Source organism: Benincasa hispida, chromosome 9, assembly GCF_009727055.1.
Source record: "Benincasa hispida cultivar B227 chromosome 9, ASM972705v1, whole genome shotgun sequence".
NCBI classification, from domain to species: Eukaryota; Viridiplantae; Streptophyta; class Magnoliopsida; order Cucurbitales; family Cucurbitaceae; genus Benincasa; species Benincasa hispida.
In genome coordinates this window covers 92,205,553-92,225,484 of record NC_052357.1, presented here as the reverse complement: position 1 = coordinate 92,225,484, position 19,932 = coordinate 92,205,553, and the positions used below count along the sequence as shown (strand labels likewise).

Below are 19,932 nucleotides of genomic sequence, written 5' to 3'. Positions count from 1 at the left end.
AACTCTGTTTGGTTCCGAAAACTCCGTTCAAATGAAGTTTAGATTTTAAAGAATTCACCATTACATGTTTGTTGTGTGTTAACGATTTTAAGTTATAGACAGATGATTTCGTGAAAATTGTCGAATCAATCGTACAGTGACAAACAATCACATCACAATGGAAGATAGAGAGACAGCGAGAGTGAGAACCATGTAGCGAAAGCGAGACAATTATCAGGGACAATTCTTGTAATCTCATACCGTCATTACGTCAACAAAAGGTCAATTGACAGTTTTGTAAAAAACCAGGCCATTTGATATTATGGGCCCAAATGTTAGGTCATTGACCCAAACCTCCCAATTTAGATGGACGTCTATTTTCTATTTTCTATAATATTTATAATAATAAATAAATAAAGAGAGCTGAAAATGCGAGGCAAGTACTTTATCTAGTTACTTCAAATTGGAATTGCTTGCATTCAGCTTCAAGGCGGTTCTTCAACTTCATTGATCTGCTCAAACTCTGGCTTTCGCCTTATAGAAACTGACGAATTCGATTGCCATTCGAGATGAGATCCTCCAAAGGCGGTGGACGAGTTGAATCCTCCGGCCACATCCACACTCTCCATCGCCGCCTTCACGACGCTCTCAATCTCGGTACAAGGTCAGTTTTAAGTCTTCTTCAGCGCCATAACTCGCTCTAATTTAATGCGTTCTTTTCAATGTTCTTCTATTTTCGCGATGTGCTTCAGAATTGATTGACTTGTCAGTGGAATTACTGTTGCTGAACTTTTTGTTTGATCCTACTCGGATTCAGAAAGTTAATTTAGTTTGGCTTCGAAGTCGACTGAAATCATAATATTGTGATTTTCATGTCTTTCTCCTATCGGTTGTCTCATCTCGAAGATCGCTCTAAAAACAGTTCAAGAAAAGACGTTGAAACCTTGGAACACAATGTTGTGTGCTTCTTTTATGTTATTAACTGTTTGAAATTGTGTTGAAGGAAACTATTTAGGTGTTGTAATTTTATTCACTTAATTAGTTTATGTACACCATAACTGTGGAATTATTGTTTTCCACGTCAGGTTTAATGAACTAAACACGAGGAAATGGATGTGCTCGGATAATGAGGTACAGAGACACGTTGTTCGCTGCATTGCAGCATTTCTTGAATCCGTTCCCAGGGAGTTATGCTATCATCACCTCGTGAAGGTATCACACTTAGTGTTGTCTTTTAGATTTTGGAAATCCCATCAAGTACAGTTGTTCATTGTGTATGATTTTTATAGTTTATTCGAGTCACACTTTCAGAAGGAAATGGAGGACTTCATTTAGTGACTCCGGGATCGCCCTCTGAATGATGATTTTTCTTTCTCAGGAACAGTAATATCTGATAACAATGAAGTTTTTGGATTGGAATTGGATATATCGAAATGAAGACCTAAATCTGTATAATCTTTGATATCCATTACCCACGATTAAGTTGGAGGTTTTTTTAGTCGTCTTAGGATGTATGGATATTTTTTTTAATATTATTAAAAAAGAAAAAAGTAGTTATAGTTGTACATTGGGAAAGAAACAACGATTGTTTTTTTCTTCCCTTTTTTCTCTTATGCTTCTGGTTAGTTTTAAGTTTGTTTTGCTTAAAACTTAATAATTCGTTAAATTCTGTAACTGTCCTTGTGTCTTCTTATGCATTCTGTTCTTAATTTGACTAGGTCGTGTCTCTTTTTTCATTTACTGCGTGTTTTGAGCTTTATTTTTGTTTTCTTCTTGTTTTCTGATAGTTACTTCCACCCCCTCTGCTTCTTTCAGGATTCAATAGCTGATATTGTTTATTCTTTGGTGTGGATTCTTGAAGATAAGAACGGAGCAGCTTCAAGTATAGCAGCTGATGTTGCTATAAAGCTGGTCAGTGCTATACCAAATGCACTGTTGAAACCTTTCATTTTAGATATTTCTCATGCTCTTTCATGCTTGCTACCTGCTCATCAAATACAAATATCTGTAGCATGTGCTACAGCATTGAATTTGATTTTTACAAATGTACCGAGTAAAAGTGAGGAAGCACTTTGGGAGATTCTGAAAAAGACAGAAGTTGTTCCTCATTTGATTGGCATCATTAGAGACTTTTCTGGAGCTATGAACCCAGTTGAATATATTCAACCTCTTTTTTCTCTTTTAAGTACAATTCTCTCTCGGTGGCCTCTCTCTAGGTTTCCAGTTTGGAGTGATGCTAAATTGATGGAAGCTTTGTATGATATGTATGTGAAGCCAGACTTTTCAGTTAGAGCTGAAGTTTTGAAGTTGTATTCTGCAATAGGTAATGAATACAAGGGAATTTTCCTTCTTTGAGTTTGCAGATTGGTAATTGAGAAGAAGTTGCCAATTTCCTTTGCAGCTTTATGTGGTATTGGGGCAAAGAAGCTTTTAGAGCGTGGAGAAGCAATTCTGCAAGAAATGGTGGAATGCATGGGCAGCTCACGCCCTCATCACATTAGGATTGAAGCATTTAGACTTGCACAATGTATAGTGGTTAGAACTAAGAACTGTTAATATGTTCATTAGACATCATGTTGAATGGATACGTGTTCTCTGCCTAAAACTTATTTTGTGACATTGCTTGCTCAGATAAATGAGGAGACCGGTTTGGAAAGGATGAGTTCATGTTGTGAACCAGTTGTCATAGCCATATTAAATGTAATGGTTGACTGTAGCTTGCAGCCTGCAATAGTTAGCAATCAGCAGATGTGCTTGCTTGAGGAGGCCAGTCGCTTGGCCTTAATCACTCGTTGGGCTGGCCAGCATCACAACTATTTTTGGAAACATAGAATTGATAGAGCCCTTCTTCATCTTCTACTTGGGAAGTGTCCCAAACAATTATATGGATGCATTTTGTCGTTGGAAGATCAGATACACATTGTTCGGGAGGGTCTTAAATCAAATTGCTTTCCTGGATTGAGGGTATATATCTGGGAAATTCTTGGCTGGCTTGCAACAAACTTCAATGAAGACGTCTACTTGAACAAAAGTTCAAATGGACTCTTAATTGACGTACTCCTTTCATGTGCCTGGTAATACTATTACTCAGTACATGTGGAGTTTTACTTTATTATGCCCAATTCTTTCATGTTATTTTACTTTCATCATTGTCTCATTTCTTAAAAATCCTTTTATCGGCAGTTTGGAATTCACTGAATTATTTATGGGTTGGCGTCAAATATGTCAAAGTGATGTTGTCAATGCCTCCAAAAATGAGTCAATACTGAGAGCTATTATGATGATGATTTATTCTCCTTCCAATTATATTGCATCAAAGACCACGTCTATGTTAACAAAGATGCTAGAACCAAATATTAAGTCATATTTGAAGGACCTCCAGCATACCCTGACAGGCATTTCATTTGGGACCATTTCTGGAATGCCAAATATTCTTATAGTCGTGAACTTGTTATGTTTAATATGTTGTGTAGGATTGCCACAGTATACAATGTGGGACAAGAATGCAGAAGGCATGAAAGCAACGGTCTCCTTTGTTAAGTGGTGCTTGACTAACGAAGTCCATTTAGATAGGTTGAGCTATTCTCCTCATTTGCATTTTAACTTTCATGAGAGAACTTGCTGTCAGGGCCCTAACAAAGAATGGGAGGGAAGAGATGTCCTGCTTTTATATAGTTTTGTGGGCCTGGCTGAGTTTATTTTACAATTGGGTCCCTTGACAAACGAAAGAGACACATCTTTTTTATCAATTGGATTTACCGAAGATGAGTTAATAAGTCAGCTTCAGGATATCTGCAGTAGTAGTTACTCTCCTGGACTAAAGTGGTATGCTGCATACATTCTTAGTTTATTGGGTTTCTATGGATTTCCTAGTAAATTTGGGAAAAAGATTGGCAGAACACTTAATGATGGGAGTGACTATTCAGACATTCGTTTCATTCACACGAACGGGAAGTCTCTAAATGTCCATGGTGTGATTCTTGCAGCTCGGTGTGCATCATTGCTGCCTCCTAACTGGCTACCTGTCAATGAGAAAGTTCCTAATTATTCATCCTCCACAGATAAAATCTCATCTGGAAAGATTCAGAAAGAGGTTTGTTTATCTTCGCATGTTGATGATAATGCAATGGCAAAGTTACTGGAGTATGTTTACAAGGGATACCTACAAGCAGGGGAGGAACTTACAAAGAAGTTGAGAAGTCTTGCTAAACATTGTAGAATACCGACTTTGTTGCACGTACTTTGTAGAAGAAAGCCAAGGTGGGGGGCACCTTTCCCCCATTTCAATCTTGTGGCGGCTCTTGGTCCAGTTGGATATCCTTTCTCGTAAGTTTTCCTTGATTTTCTTCAAGTAGACTGAAGTACATCTTCTGTAAAAAAAAAATTTTTTTTTTTTTCTGACGATTTCAGATAGCTGACCATCTTTGATCATCACACAAATTAACATATTGTTACGTATTGGCCACTAAATCATTTTGAATCTTTAGCCTTGTGCTTATATTTGCTTCTGAGAATTAAAATTCTCTGTTGAAAAATGTCGACAGGATAGAGCATAATTATCTGTTATTGACCATTGAGCGTGTGTTTTTCTATAATTCACATCATCCAGCAGAAGATATTTTAGTACATTATTTGATTTAGGTAGAAGCCATTCAATTGGTCTTGTTGTTTGGTCAGAGAAAATTTCATGTAGGGAACATATTTAACTTTCTTCCTCAATGTAACCATCTTCTCTCTAAAAAAATTCTAAGACCAATTTTGTTTTATTTTCAGAGACATCATCTTGGAGGCAAAATCAACTAAGCAGACTAGTTGGAAATGTGATGTTTGTGTTTTATCTGTGCCACATATGCATGTTCATAAAGTAATCTTGTGGTTAAGTTGTGACTATCTTAGAGCCTTGTTACAATCAGGAATGAAAGAAAGGTACGTGCTCATTACATTTAGTGTATACACAACCAAGAGACTATTCTGCGATTTCAAATGTAGTGAACATAAAATAAAAATTATAGTCTGTTTGTTACTTTGTTCTTTTATTAGTTATATTCTTTGGTCAGTTCACATTTGATCTCGATTAAAGGACCAAGATAAAATATATTTTCAGTTATTGGAATTGTAAGAGATCTGTTGTAGTGTAGTGTGGAAAAAAAAATGAACTATGCCATTACATTGATTAAAAGATTGCACGCTTGTTAAGTTTTCAAAGAATTATTGCCATCAGGACATGCAGTTTGATCAACTTTTATACATGGATTACTATTCTCAAATTATTTTATCAGAGGTTCTACACTTTTCATTATAGAAATATGGTTTATAATTTTTCACCTCAAGATTTTGATAGAGGTGAGTTCATTGGTTCTGAGGAGTATGGTCTGGGAAGTGGTATGGAGAGAACTTGTTGAACTTTCTTTTGGAATTCCTTTTGAAACTGGTTCTAATTTTTATTTGCCATTATAATAGTCCACAGCTAAAGGTTGTCTTTTCCTTCTTCTTCTCTTTTCCCGACAGCCACTCAGAAATAATTAAGGTTCCAGTGAGTTGGGAAGCAATGGTTAAACTGGTGGAGTGGTTCTACTCAGATAAGCTGCCAGATCCTCCATCTGAGTGTCTATGGCATAATATGGATGACCAAGAGAAACTGAATGAGCTCCAATCATATGTAGAGCTTTGTTGGCTTGCTGAGTTCTGGTTTCTGGAAGATCTTCAGGAACTGTGCTTGAATCTAATTGTATCTTGTCTTGATATAGCCCATCATTTGTCGGTCTATGTACTTCAAATGGCTGGAGATTTCTCTCTGTGGAAGTTGGCTGAAATTTCTGCAGATTATATTGCTCCATTATATTCTCAACTCCGTAATTGTAGTGATCTTGAAGCACTAGATGAAAGGCTTCTGAGCATGGTTCGTGCTGCATCCGTTCGACTTTCTCAAGAGGGTAATTAATACTCTGGGTTGGAGACATCACTAAGGATCTGTCGCATAGGATAGAAAAGGCCTCATAAATCTCACATCCAACGTTTTATGTAAGCTGAAATATCTCTTGAATTCTAGTTTCCGTGCACACAATTTCACTACTCTCCTACACATGAATGTAGGTCGAGCTTAGTCATTGATGATAATTTCTCTTTGCTGTTACGAACATGAATCATGTTTAGGTTCAGACTTCTGATAAACCATATTAAAATGTATTGTTCAATATGCAGGGTCGTGGTAGTCGTCAAGCCACAATTTTTTTTTTTTTTTTTTTTGGTAATTATTGCATCTTCATGATTTTGTAGGTTTTGAAGGTTCCCTTTTATAGCATCCACATAAGGGGTTCCCTCTACTCGGCACTTAGGTTGTTTCACTTTTTGTCATACCAATGACATATGATGTCTTTTTATTATCTAAAAAACTAATGTATGTGTGTATATGTGTATAGAGAGAGAGAGAGAGAGTTGTCTGTAGGTTACTAGGTTGGTCCCCGTCACTGTGTAACTAACAATAGCTGATGTAGCCTCAATACTATGAGGGGTTTGGAGGCTATAAATAAAAAAACTTCCAACACTATCAACTTTTTTTTTTTTTTTTGCCACATCACCCTTCTCAAACATTTCTCATACAATACAGGAAACCATACGAGACAACATCGGGCATCCACAAGGAATCTGCTTATTGCCTATTGCTGATAAATAGATGATTCATGGAGATTGAGGTGCAGTCTCATAGAAACCATGTACATACTCTGCATTGAAAATAATTACACCAGGGAGATCTCTTGTAGGTATGGTTGCCAAAATAATCTGATTGCCAATGAAGTCCACGGTCGTGCATTTCAACTATAACTGGTAGTGTCCCTTGCTTCCTCACCTTGACTACCGTATTGGAATGAGGGTCGATGAGTTTGGCATGTGAAAGTGTCTACAGTCTCTCGTCAAATGCTTACATAGCTGTGTTTGCTGTGTGACAAATGAAGGTACTTAAACAGTTATTTTCTCTCCCTCTTTTTGGTTCCTTCGAATGTAGCTGAATATAAATACATATCGTTGCAACCCTGATTTCCTAAATTTTTATATTGATCTTTATGCCAGATAATAAAAGTAGGCCCACCCGTGTACTGAAGTATTAGGTATTGTAGCATTATGAAAAATAGTATATTCGGTCTGATATCAACAAGTATATTGTACATTGTTAGTATTGTCAATCAATGGGGAAACATGAGCTCGAAAACATCATCTCCGATCGACCAGTTTTTGTTTATTTGCAGTCACTCAATAAGGTTGTTCACTTGTTCTCTTGAATCCTTTTACTTCATTTTTTTTTTCTTCTCCATTTGACATTCGAATTTCTTCCGGATATTGGCCTTCGGACGGACAAGAAAATTTTACTTTGCTATGGATAGAACGGTCGTGAAGGAAATATCAATTGGCTTTTTATACATTCTGCACTACGTGAAATACTTGTGAGTTTCTTTTTAGATTTCTACATGCTTTCTGATAAAATAACCCATCATGATTGTTTTATTTGCATATTTTGCCTCCCATATATTTTTTATGCCTCTAGAATAAAAGCTGAAACGACCTTCAGTAGAGGGTAGAGGTTTGTAATTTTATCTTAAAAGAATCTATAATGCTTTATGCAAAAAAGTTTGCTCCCCTTGTCCTCCGATTTTAGGTAATGATATTCTTTTTTGGTGGGTCAAGGTTTGATCCATAGTTAACTTTACCTGATAAACAGGAGTTACTGACACTGTTAGCCTTAGCCAGTGTCAGTAGGTTTATTTTTCAATATGAATCACAACTTATGTTTCTTTTCAAATATTAAAAAAATGTCTGGCCATAATCCAACAGGTGAAGCTCATAGTTCGTTTTAGAGATTGGCTTATCTATTGATTGTCTTTAGCATTGACTGTGTTCCATGATGTACTAGAAATGGAGTGTCGGGTGAATTCAGTACTAGGAATTGGTTAGAATTCCAGTCTGCAATCAAGGTTAAATTATAAGTATAGTCTCAAATTTTTAATTTTGTGTTTGGTGTGTGTCCACCATATTCAACGTTTTTTTTAAAAAAGAAAAAAAGAAAGAAAAAAAAACTCACGTGCCTGTTAGATAAAAATTAAAAACTAACAAAACTTGTCTAATAGAACTCCAACCTTTCAATTTTGTGGTTCAAACCTCTGATTTCTGTAAAGAAGTGAAGTGTTTAGGCTCTCATTGGATAACCATTTAACATTTGAAAACTATGTTGGTTTTTCTCACAATTTCTTTACATTAGTTTTTATCCTTCTCAAGGAAGATATTGGAATTCTTACCCAAATTAAAAGTTGATTTTTTTAGATTTTCAAAACTTAGTTTGGATTTTAAAACTAAAATAAAATGGTTATTAAGATTTTGCAAGTTTTGGATTGATTTTGGAGGATATCATTTGTTGGTTCTGGAATTTCTGTTGGAGGTTTGACTGGACGATCTAACATTTTCTCCATTTTTCCAAAATCCATCAAAATCATGGCACTGGGGTCGCCCATAGTTTACATGTTTTCAAGGTTTTAGATTAAAACCCAACATCCCATCTTTACTTTGTAATTAAAAACTAAAGCATTGGGTGTTCGACGAGTGACGGCGAGCACATGAGAAATGCAACCAGTGGTGGATTGGGATGGGTAGTAGCAGTCAGATGCCTAGGGCATGTTGAGAAAGAAGAGAAATTAAAAAAGGTTTAATTATTCATTTAATTTGTTAAGTAATCAAAGCAAAATTGATATTTGACTCTTGAGTTTTTAAACAATTCTTACAAATTGCGGTCATAATTTAAATAGATTACTTGAAAAAGAAGTATTTTTGAAAAAATCATTATTATTTAAACACTTTTGATAAAAAGTTATTGAAAATATACTTCAAAAAAAAATTTATTTTAAATTAAATACTTGAAAATGTATTTTAAACACCTTTAATTTGATCAAGTTAAATGATATTATTTGTAATCATTTCTGTTAACTTAGGAACTACAATCTCTTTCGAAATTTCAGAGATCAAATAAACATTGATCCGAAAATAGTGCATTTTGTCCCCAAAGTTATTCAATTGTCAACTTAAAGGATAGTTGAAAGGTATAGTCTAAACTGATCTAATCAATTCAATGTAATAGATTTGGCAATTCTTTCGTGACTGCTTTTGATAAATAAGCTCAATTCAGTTAACTTACCACTTGCTCTTATACCCTATGGTTGGAATCTCGGTTCAAATCAGAACGAATTTGAAATCATGTCTAGTGTTTGGAATCTATTAGAAAAATAGAATTCGAATTTTATTTGAAATGTTGTTCTATTTTCGAAAAAAGGATATTCATAATTGGTTGGATTTTGTAAGATTTCAAATCAAAATGGATCTAATTTCAAATTCATCCTTCAAAAAAAAAAATTAAAAAAATGAGGGAAAAATTGACCCAGACAAGCGAATGATTGATGGAGGGATGTAGAAGAAGATTAGGGGTGAGAATTACAATAATTAATAATTTCCATTGTTGCGGAAAAAAAAAACACAGAAAGCAAAAAGATGCATCACCTGAAAAGAACACGACCTTTCACCTAACCCAAAAAGGGTATTATTCCATTTTCATAGAAAAGATACAAGAGCACAACACTGTCCAAATTTGGTAAATACAAATGACCAAAAAAAAATTAATAATTGTGGAAACAGTGTTCCATCCTTACATTCTTTTAATTAAAAGGAAAAAAAAATGAAAAAGGTTCCCTCATAAGATCATATGAATTCCCATCAAAGCTTTTCCTTTTCTTTTCTCTCTTTCGTGTGCCATAGAACTAATTAACATCATAAAGAAAAAGTAGAATTTTAAAACACAAAAACAATCCCACCACCTCCTCCTTCAAGTAATTAATAGGGAAGGACCATGGGAAATTGGTCTCAAGACCAACCCTGTACATTCTAACCCTCAACCATCCACAAATATCATTTCTGGACCACCCCCACCATTCTCAAAACACCATAATAATATTCTATCTAAAACCCTACTACCAAACCCAGAAAAAGATAAATGAAAACTAAACCCAACATAACAATGGCGTCACTTACCAGCGTCAAATTTTTCTAAAGTAAAAGCATGAAGAGGAATAATTCCCCCCCACCCCACACACGCGCTCTCGCCACTATACCAAAAGGAAAAGAAATTTTAAGGGAGCAGTAGAGAGAGAGAGACCTCAAAATGGAGGAACGTGTTTCTTTGTCCTTCCTTCCATGTGTGATGGTGGAGATTATTCTGAAGGCTTCTTCATTCGGACTGTATATAGATAAAGGGCAACATGGTTCTCCTGATCATGAGGAATCAAAATTGTTGTAACCACTGTGCTAGGCCCCACTGTTAATAAATCCACCAACAGACATCGAGCGTTGGGCAAAATCTATCAACACTTTCCTCTGGTGCTCGTCGGTGTGGGGAAGACTTGCACGTAATACTTCAACTGGCATTTCTTGGCTGATGGCAGTGGCAGCATCCGATACAGCTGCTGCTGCATTCTGTGGAGATTGTCTGAGTAGTGATCGCATGATAGTGTCATACTTGTTCACACAATACTTTGTAAGAAGGCCAAAAAAATCATCAAAAGAAGCCTGCCAAAGAGCTCGGTGGGTAATGTTATAGTTGCTCGCAGCATGAGGATCGGTTAAGAGTACCGTAGCTCTCTCAAGAACAGATTTCAAAATCAAGGACGCCCCATCCCCAGCAGGGGACCCTAGTGGGCGAAGTGGAGGTTGCTCTGAGGAACAAACTACAGCTGCAAGGCATGCACTTAAAGCTCCAAGATCCATACTATGGGTTCGCAATGAAACAATTCTTGCAAGATCACTAACAGAATCTGCTATCGCAGGATCAGAAGAAACACTACCAAACAAGAATCTTAAGTGACGGAATATAGCCATACAAACTATTCGCATAAGCTCACCTCCTGGCATGAGCAGCTGAAGGTACTTCCCTAGAAGCTTTCGACCCTTGGGAAGGGAAACCAACCTCAAGAAAACGAAATCATCTTTAGGAGCCAGCCCAACAGCATTACCATCTTTACTGAGTGGATCGACTATGTGAAATGATGAAGCCAGTCCTTCCAACAGAACCTGGCGACGTCTTCTTAATTGAGCACCACCATCTTGAAACTGATTGAATTGCAGGAAACGATCAATATCATCCACATCAAGAAGTAGACAATGACCATCCTCAATCGTAACTCTAGCTGCCAGCATAGGCTCCTGTTCAAGGGGCTTCTCAGAAACCTTTTGATCAGTGCTTCCACCGACAGATGAACTTGGAGGATCAACTTCAAGAAGAGGGCGAGGTCTACGAATTGATGAAAATGGAACCCTACCAAGTGCTTCAACCTGAAGGAAAGCATGTGGCTCATTATTGGCACGGGCACGTGGTGGAAGATCCCTTAGTTGATTAGGACAAAAATGATGCCTCAATTTTGCACCTGCAGATTTTCTTGAAAGACAAGCCTGATGATAGTAATCATCAACATATGGGTCATTACTATGCGTTGCTGCAAGCTGCATTCTAACAATATTCTCTAATTCATCAGCTGTCATATACTTGGATCTATAGAAAGGCCACCCGAAGTCATTCCTAACACTATTGGTCTCATAACCCTGCTGGATGAAACGAGTATTCTGTCTACTTTTCTGAGACCTAGGCCTTTGATCCCTCATATCTGGTAAGCCGCCAAGCATGGCTTCCAACTTGTTCATTAACTGGGGCGGGCCTGAAGACAGGTGGGAATTAAAAAGATGGGACTGAAAACCTGGTAGAGAACCACCAAATGGAGGCTGAATAGGATTCTGCAACCTATGCTGCTGCTGCTGCTGCTGCTGCTGCTGTTGCTGCTGCTGCTGCTGTGGTGGTGGTAACTGTGGAAATCCATTCTGATACGATAACTGGTGAGGCAATAAATTGTTAAGGTTACTAGATTGTTCTCCGGGAAACATGCCAGTTTGACTGACCCATTGGCTCTGCGGTCCACCATTAATAGAGAGGCCAGAGTTAAGTTGCGGTATGTTTCCAAACCGTGATCCAGGATTAAAACCAGCAATCTGAGAGTTTGGAGGTGTGAGATTTGATGGAGATAACGATACTACATGACGTCCACCAGGAACAAAAGGCATATTTAGATGGCTTGAATGCTGGTTCGGTGAAGCATGAGGAGATATTCCGCTAGGAGGATATGAAGACTTTGGCACCAAAATTGGCTCACTAGAGAATTGTTGGTGGTATTGCTGCGGCTGTGGTGGTGGCTGATCAGGGTATGACGACGTCCTATACAAAGATGTAGATTCTGCAATAGAAGAAGAATGTGGATGGGATGACCATCTTTTGCCTTCCTGAGCACTTTCGACATTGTAGCCTTGTTGGGCAAGCCAATTAGAGAAACCCTCCTCACGTGCCCATTCATTAACCAACGAACCTAGAAGGGCAGATGGGAAAGAAAACATGAGAAAATAAAATAAATCAGTTGATTATTCACAACAAAATTAAAATCATGAATAAATATGAAACCACCAGTTGGCATAAATCACGTACCATGATTAGCAAAAGAGAAAAGAATGGACAAATACCTAACCTCTAAAATACATTTCCAACATTAACATATATAGCATCCAAGCTATGAATGCTCAAAATTAACATTTGCAAAAGGTCTATGATCGCATTCCTTGAGTAAGAAGTTGACTTAAATCATGATGAAGAAGAACAAGGAGTGGACACTTGCAATAAAAATAATATTAAGTACAGATTTGAAAACTCCTTCTAATATTCCCACTTAAATTTTTTAATTGAAAGGGTATTAAAAAAAATATGTGTATATAATGGAATGTAAATCTTCTCACGGTGAAAATTTCAAGACCTGCCCTAGTGGAGTGTGTTCAGAGCACCAAGTTACGTTTGTCAGCAGCATAAAGCCATGTTATGTAGACCATCTCGACAAAAACAAACTATTCTATCAGAACTATTACTTTACATATGACCAAAAGAGTACTAATTTAGCATCACAAAGAGTTAACTCACTTTCTCTCAGTATTCTGCCTCCAATAACTCCCCTTGGCCCGCTTCCAACCTCGTTCAACTGAAATGACACAAAATAATAATCAAATATAGATGATAACAGAGAAACAAAAAGCCATGCATGCAAAGGAATTCTAAAATTGCCCAATTGGAGGAAAAGAAAACACAACCAGCAACTTCTGCTAAAACAAATCGATCTTTAGTTCCTCAACATGGTCAGTGTCAAGTCAAATTGCTTTTCTTAGTTCTCTCCAGAAAAAAATTTTACCAACTTTCTACAAAATGGTCCTCCATAATGAAACGGGAGCAATCTATTATATTCTTCCCACAGAAAAAACAAGGTAGTAAATCACTAGAAACATGCATAATTTGAAATTCCAAACTGAGTTCTTAAATTCTATTTCATCTTAGACCCCAATTGTTAGTCCAGACTCCTTCGCCCTTTGACAACTGGAGACAATAATAATAAATTATCAATGATAAAAGCATAATTTTCTAGGGAAGACATGGTGGGGATCAAGTTTTTGTCTTCAAGTAAGGTAACAGGTGTCTTTATACATCAAGCTATGTTCCGATTGGCAATAAGTATAATTGTCAATTGTTACTTACTAATAGTTAAATAGATAGTTGAAAGAACACACAACAATGATGATATTAACACCTCTCTTAACCTCCCTGCCCAGTATCACCTCGTGACAAAGCAAACTATCATTCTAGCTTCTACGGAATACAAAATTTTAAAGATGAAATGATCTTGTATTCTTATGAATATGAAACTACTTATTGAGATGCAAATACACATAGAAGGTATCAGAATTCCATTTTTTGTATATGAAGGAAGATACAGATACAAAGTTTGAATAGAAAATCATAGAAATGGAATATCAGATTAGGGAGCCACTTCCAAGGTCTAAACAAGATTAAAAGAAGGCCAGAGACTTTTATGTTTCTAACCTTTTCAAATGAAGAAACAAGATCGTCAATATCAGATGGAGGTCTAAAGTCCTCACTCTGTAAACCAAAGAAAGGAGTTAGTTAATGAAACCAAGTACACGGCACATCTGAATTATAAATGAATACCCAACAGTTGTCACAGCTCTTAATATAAAATGGCATATTTCGTAACAGAGCAAGAAAAAATTACGATAGCCGAAATGTGACTTGTGCAATAAGAGAACAAGAAACTAACCAGTTCACTCGAAGTGCTTTAGAAAAGTTTCAAGCTCACATCAACAACAGTTTTTCCCATCAAGATTACCACGCGCAACTTCAAAAACTTACAATTACATGAGATACAACCATGAAGTCCAATGGCCAATCTTGTTATGCTGTCTGGCTTAACCTAAAACTGGTATATGTTTCTGTTTTCTTTATGGAATCTATACTATATTAAATGGGACAATAAGAGAGAACTTTTACATTCCCTTTTTGCCCTTACATTTCTTAATAATGCCTATTTTGCCTTCATAATTGTGTATACTAAAGAAATGGAAATTATGTAGGGTATACAATCGAATACGTGAGTGGAAAAAACTAACTTCCCAGTGCAACTCCAGATAGAAACAATACAACTCTTACATTCTATTGTATGGGTGTGATCTACCTATAAAATAAAAAGAAATTGATAACCTCATTGCCAATTTTCATGTCGACACAATCCCACAAAAAGTTCTTATTATCAAATAAACCTTTCCAGAAATAGTGAGGATTAAAAATTTTTGTTCTTCAAAAGAAAAACATTGAAGCCAATCAAAATGAGGCCTTGGAAATTCATAAACCCATTTTAGAGGTATTGTTATCTATCTTCTGACTAAATTAGTAGTGTGCTTTGAGAAGTTTTTTGAAGTGAAAAGTATGCCTTGAAGATGTTCTTTCATTAGAAGAGGAAAAAGAAATAGAAGAATTGAGATGAGATTTTGAATGCAGGGTAAAAAAAATAGATTGAATGTAGCGTTTCACTATCTCATGATCACATGTTCCTCCAAACCACCATATATTCTATCCCCACTAGAATGACAAAGAGAAGAGTAACATATTTGCAAATCCTTAGAGAAAGAGAGTATTAAACCGACCTGTGCTTGGTGCAAAGTTTTGTGGCAATTTTGCTTGAAATGATAATAAAAAATTGAGAGCAAAATGGATTTTGGCTGATTAGCAATGACTTTAAATAAAGTTCAATTGTGTTTTTATGGTTAGGAAGTTGTGGAGAGAGGAACCGAAAATTTTTAGGGAAATCTTCTATATATAATAGTTTAATATATTTTAATTTGAAAATCCCAACCAACTATTCTTTTGCCTCTCTTTTCATAGTCTAATTTCATTATATATATGTATTTATATATATATATATATATTCATTGAGAAAGAATGAAAGAATATAAGGGAATATTCTCTTTTTATTGTATTCTTATGAATCTATGATGAATATTTCATTTGTTTAATACTTTTTTTTGTTAATTAAATACTTATTTAATTATTTAAAAATAATGTCAATGTCTGTAATCCTTATATAAAGTGCTTATTTTTTTTTCTCCATAAGTCAATTCATTAGAAGAAATTACACAATAATTACTCATGAGGTAAGATATCTTATTATGTCACTTTTATTTATACAAGTTAATATTATAACTTTTAATATAATTATATCATTTATATGTATTTTCACTAAACTTGCCTATCTTATCATTTTTTTCCACCAAACTAGTTTAGTTACATCATCTATATTTCATATTCGTTTTCTAACCATTTGTGATCTTTTTTCTTTTACAATTTGTGCAGTAGGAGAATTGATCCTCTGGCCTCGAGACGGATGGTACAGACTTTTAGTAATCAAATTTCACCTCTTTTTTCATTATTTTGTAAAATTATGTTAAATATTTACTATTTAAAATCAATGAAAAATATTCCATTTAGTATTCAAATTTCACACTAAAAAATTATGTTAAAATTTTTTACTATATGCATCGCACGTGCTTTTTAACTAGTAAGTCCAAAAGGATAGCACCATTAAAATATCTACTACATCAAAGAGATAAAACAGCGATAGCACTAGTCAAAATTTCATGATTGGAAGATGAAAGAATTGAAAGGGAATACCAAAAAAATAATAATAAATAAAATAAAATAAATAGCCACAAAAGGAACCCACCTAGTCTTAAAAAAGGCTCCGATCTAAGAAAATGATACCTAAGGAATCATTATAAAACTCTTGACAATGGAAACCCAAAGATAAAACACTAACCCACAAAATAGCTGAAACGTCGGCAAACAAACAACCCTTAGCACAAAAGGGTGATTGAAGAAGAAACACCTCCAGCATAGATCCGCACACAACAGGTCAAGCCACATGAAAACAATCCCAAACCAATGAGGCAAAATGGCATCTCCACTACATCTGATCAAGGTCATCAAATGCTCTTCCACAAAGGATACATCACTGTGTCCCTATCAAAGAGGACTACCTCAACACACGATCCAAGGTCTTAACTTTACCAAGAAACACTTACCAAACAAAAGATTTGACCTACTTAGGCATTTCAACCTTCCAAAGCAAGGTAAAGATTGGACCACTTAAAAAGGATTGTACCCTAAAGACAAATACCCTTCCTCCCCACACACACAGACTAAAACAAACTCCAACATGGAAAAAAGACCCATAATGTTCGTCATTTCCCTATAGGACAAAGGACAACAAAGGGGCGCCAATAGAAGGTAACACATAGGCCACCAAATGAAGCCCCTTGGAGGAAAGATAGTACAAACAAGGAAATAACAAGCAAAAGGATTCCATAGTTACAAAACTGGCAAGGGGAAGGAGATCAAATTGAACCAAACCTCCAACTTGGGGATCCTTTTGGTGCTCCATGACAAATGAGTTGTCTTGGACAACAATTCCAAAAAAATAAATAAATAAAATCTAGTTGCCAAGCTGGTTTGATTGCTATATTGTAGATTATTGGCTTAGAATAAATGGGAACAGGCTCTTTTGAGCATCGTAGATCAGCAAAGTTGTCTGGTGTTTGACCCCTTTAGCATATTGGTCATGAATTTTTTATAATTTCCCTCTTTCCTTGATTCAAACAAACTTATTGACAATTGATTTATCATCAGTAAAGAAAATGGAGAGACGATGCAAGGACTTCAAGCACACAACCACACAATAAAATCATAGAATAAGCATGCAAAAAACTGCAGTCAAACAAAAATGTATGATATCCAGCTTTTCTGTTGGGTGATTTTAAATTTAAATTTTCAGAACTTGTAGGACGCAAGATTACACTTGGACTTTTAGTCTGTCACATGCAACTTCCAAGGATTCTAAAAGGAAAACGTGTGCATCCAGCTAAAAATAGGAACATAACTGTATAGAACAAAGGAAATAACAGATACCTCCTTATCAAACAAAAACTCCTCCTCCTCAATCCCAGCAGCAAGTGCATCATCCTCTTCATCTTCTAATCCACCCAATTCAACCTCCTCCATGACGTCCTTGCCAAAAAATGCATACTGTGATGCATCAAACAGAGCATCTTCTGCAACATAGAAAATTAAATCACAATGCTAGCATCTTCATTATAAAATTAGAGATCAAGACATTTTTCATATCTAATAATAAATAAATGAAGTAAATGCAATAACCCAAACAAATAAAAGGACTAATAAAATGTCTGAAAAACGTGATTTATCAAGAATCTTCTCTCTCTCTCTCTCTCTCTCTCTCTCCCACCTCTGTAGTTCTCTCCCCATTATTCTAGTGAAGTTTCAAAAAAGAAAAAGAAAAAAAACTTAAAATGCAGCTGCTACAATAACACACATGAACTCCAATAAGTATCTAAACGACATTGAAATTAAAAAAAAAAAACAAAAAACAATAATCACTCATCGAAACCAAGAACGCTTTCCTAAAAAGATGTACACGAAACTCCTAGGTAGAGAATTGAGAACCATCGAGGACAACTGCCATAATCCCCAACCAAATAGTTATCTACTTAATCCTTGACAATTATTTCATCTCAATAACACGACGAGAACAAAATCCTCACATCCTTGAGAAGATTCAAGAACACAACAGTTAAACGATAATTAATACACAACAACTACCACCATCCGAGCTCTAAATTCTCAATTACCGACTTCATCACCACAACTAACAAAAGAAGTTCAAACAAAATGGATCTGAAGTAACAAGGTTTCAATAAAAATTACCCGTGGAATTGGCTCCAAAACGCTTGAGATCCTCGGATGTAGATGCCACTTGAAGTCTAGCTCCGTTACCGAAACCATCCATATCTGCGACTCAATTACTCGAGACGAAGAACAAGAACATGGAAATCGAATCTTAACCTTAATAAACAAGAAGTACGCCGAAATAGGATCTGAAACTAAGCGAAATACGAAAAAGAAAGAAAATCAAAAACCCTAACAGGTCAAAATCCTAGGGTTTGTGCGGAAATGGCCTGGAGAAAAATCCCAAAAAATATGTACAGTTGGTGGTAGAGTAATACTAGTGTGTCGTCCTCATGGATTGAGCTTGCTTTTCGCTGTGTCAGTGAAGGCTTTTTAAGGTTGAAATTGAAAATTGGATCGGAGAGAGAAACCAAATTTGGAATTGGAACCCTAAAAAGAGATAACGATTAGTGGGGATTTTAATAGGACAATTAAAAAATATGGGTCCTCTTTTTTCCTTTTTTCTTTTTTCTTTTTTTCTTTTCAATTTGTTTATTCGTTTCTTAATTTCATTACTTCACAGATCATAAATCATAACATAACAGGAGTTTGTCCTGGAAATTCCTTTTTTTAAACCTTTTGTTATTCTATTTATATTTTGCTTTAACGGTAATTTGTAAATATCTGAAAATATATATATTTATTTATTATAAATATTATAATAAAATAGATGCTCATTAGTACCCATGATTTATGTTCTAAAAGAGCATGTGTAATTCTTCCATCACCACTATGTGTCATTTTACATAAAGTCCAAGTGTCTTATGAATACTCATCTTCAAAGTGAGTCGTTTCGTTTAAAGTTTTATTGAGAATAAAATATGATTTTGTTTGATTGTGCATAAGAATGCTATCAGAATTTTATAAATAAAAATTATGTTTTTATTAAATTTATGAAATTGAGATGGAAAATTTTATATAATTGTAATATATTAATAAATTGAACAATAAACATCATTAAAAAATAATTAAGTAATACTAATTTTTATTATCAATATTTGAAAATTGAGTAATTTTTAACTAAAACAACCAATTAATATATTTAATGAACATCATATTAATTATAGTCTAATACTTAATCATTATTATAATTATGTGAGTTCAACATTAGTAATTTTAGTTTTAATAAGAAAATATATTTTAATAAACAATATATTGCATAACAAAAAAATGAGATAAAAATATGATATATTAATAAAAAGATATTAAAAAAATGTTTTGTAAATATGATAGACTAATAATGAATGAAGTAATAACAATTAATCACAATAAATAATTAACTGATTATAAATAATCAATAATGATTATATGTTCTAAGTGATCAAATTTAAATTAATCTTAATAAATAATTACTTCATTATTAAAAAAAATAAATTGTTACTAATGATAAATGAATTTTTGTACTAACTAAATTTAACTAATCATAATTTACTAATTAAATATATTTAAAATATTGTTGCCTGATAAATTAATAATTTATGTAAATAAGTAATAACAGTTTACTAATTAAATATATTTAAAATATTATTGGTTAATAAATTAATAGTTTGTGTAAATAAGTAATTGCATTAATTTAATAAATATTTACTGTAATAATAAGTTAAGTAAATACTTTAATAGATTATTATTGATTTATTAACATAAATATTTATATTATTTTTGGTAAATTAATATTAATTAATTAATCAATT

General features: G+C 34.6%; 2 protein-coding genes across 6 annotated transcripts; one reads left to right on the top strand and one right to left on the bottom strand.

The window, feature by feature from the left end:
- The first annotated feature begins 420 nt into the window (after positions 1-420).
- LOC120086126 (BTB/POZ domain-containing protein At1g04390) lies at positions 421-7,257 on the top strand. Of its 4 annotated transcripts, none has more exons than XM_039042584.1 (10): positions 421-643; positions 1,065-1,191; positions 1,795-2,302; positions 2,381-2,514; positions 2,611-3,053; positions 3,163-4,305; positions 4,753-4,905; positions 5,488-6,000; positions 6,587-6,671; positions 6,741-7,257. In XM_039042584.1, the coding sequence occupies exons 1-8, from the start codon at positions 549-551 to the stop codon at positions 5,918-5,920; spliced, it is 3,036 nt and encodes a 1,011-aa protein (XP_038898512.1). In that variant the 5' UTR covers positions 421-548; the 3' UTR covers positions 5,921-6,000; positions 6,587-6,671; positions 6,741-7,257. The 4 variants fall into 4 exon arrangements, with proteins under 4 accessions (XP_038898512.1, XP_038898511.1, XP_038898510.1 ...); XM_039042583.1 differs by having other exon boundaries at positions 6,587-6,932; positions 7,048-7,257; XM_039042582.1 differs by having other exon boundaries at positions 6,587-7,257.
- Positions 7,258-9,508: 2,251 nt separating this feature from the next.
- Positions 9,509-18,647, bottom strand: LOC120086431 (protein PAT1 homolog). 2 transcript variants are annotated; one of them, XM_039043078.1, is made up of 5 exons: positions 18,221-18,647; positions 17,405-17,547; positions 13,970-14,026; positions 13,019-13,076; positions 9,509-12,419 (listed from the first exon to the last, which is right to left on the bottom strand). In XM_039043078.1, the coding sequence occupies exons 1-5, from the start codon at positions 18,300-18,302 to the stop codon at positions 10,318-10,320; spliced, it is 2,442 nt and encodes an 813-aa protein (XP_038899006.1). In that variant the 5' UTR covers positions 18,303-18,647; the 3' UTR covers positions 9,509-10,317. The 2 variants fall into 2 exon arrangements, with proteins under 2 accessions (XP_038899006.1, XP_038899007.1); XM_039043079.1 differs by lacking the exon at positions 18,221-18,647 and adding an exon at positions 16,257-16,459 and having other exon boundaries at positions 17,405-17,542.
- Positions 18,648-19,932: the final 1,285 nt, after the last annotated feature.

What these genes read in the sequence shown, in the direction of transcription:
- LOC120086126 (XM_039042584.1), top strand. Translation starts at nt 549, where the DNA reads ATGAGATCCTCCAAAGGCGGTGGACGAGTTGAATCCTCCGGCCACATC. An exon ending in GCTATCATCACCTCGTGAAG is followed by an intron (nt 1,192 to 1,794) that starts GTATCACACTTA and finishes TGCTTCTTTCAG; the next exon opens with GATTCAATAGCTGATATTGT. An exon ending in GACTTGCACAATGTATAGTG is followed by an intron (nt 2,515 to 2,610) that starts GTTAGAACTAAG and finishes TTGCTTGCTCAG; the next exon opens with ATAAATGAGGAGACCGGTTT.
- LOC120086431 (XM_039043078.1), bottom strand. Translation starts at nt 18,302, where the DNA reads ATGGATGGTTTCGGTAACGGAGCTAGACTTCAAGTGGCATCTACATCC. An exon ending in TTTTGGAGCCAATTCCACGG is followed by an intron (nt 17,548 to 18,220) that starts GTAATTTTTATT and finishes TCTATGTTGCAG; the next exon opens with AAGATGCTCTGTTTGATGCA. An exon ending in AGGCAGAATACTGAGAGAAA is followed by an intron (nt 12,420 to 13,018) that starts GTGAGTTAACTC and finishes CTGCCCTTCTAG; the next exon opens with GTTCGTTGGTTAATGAATGG.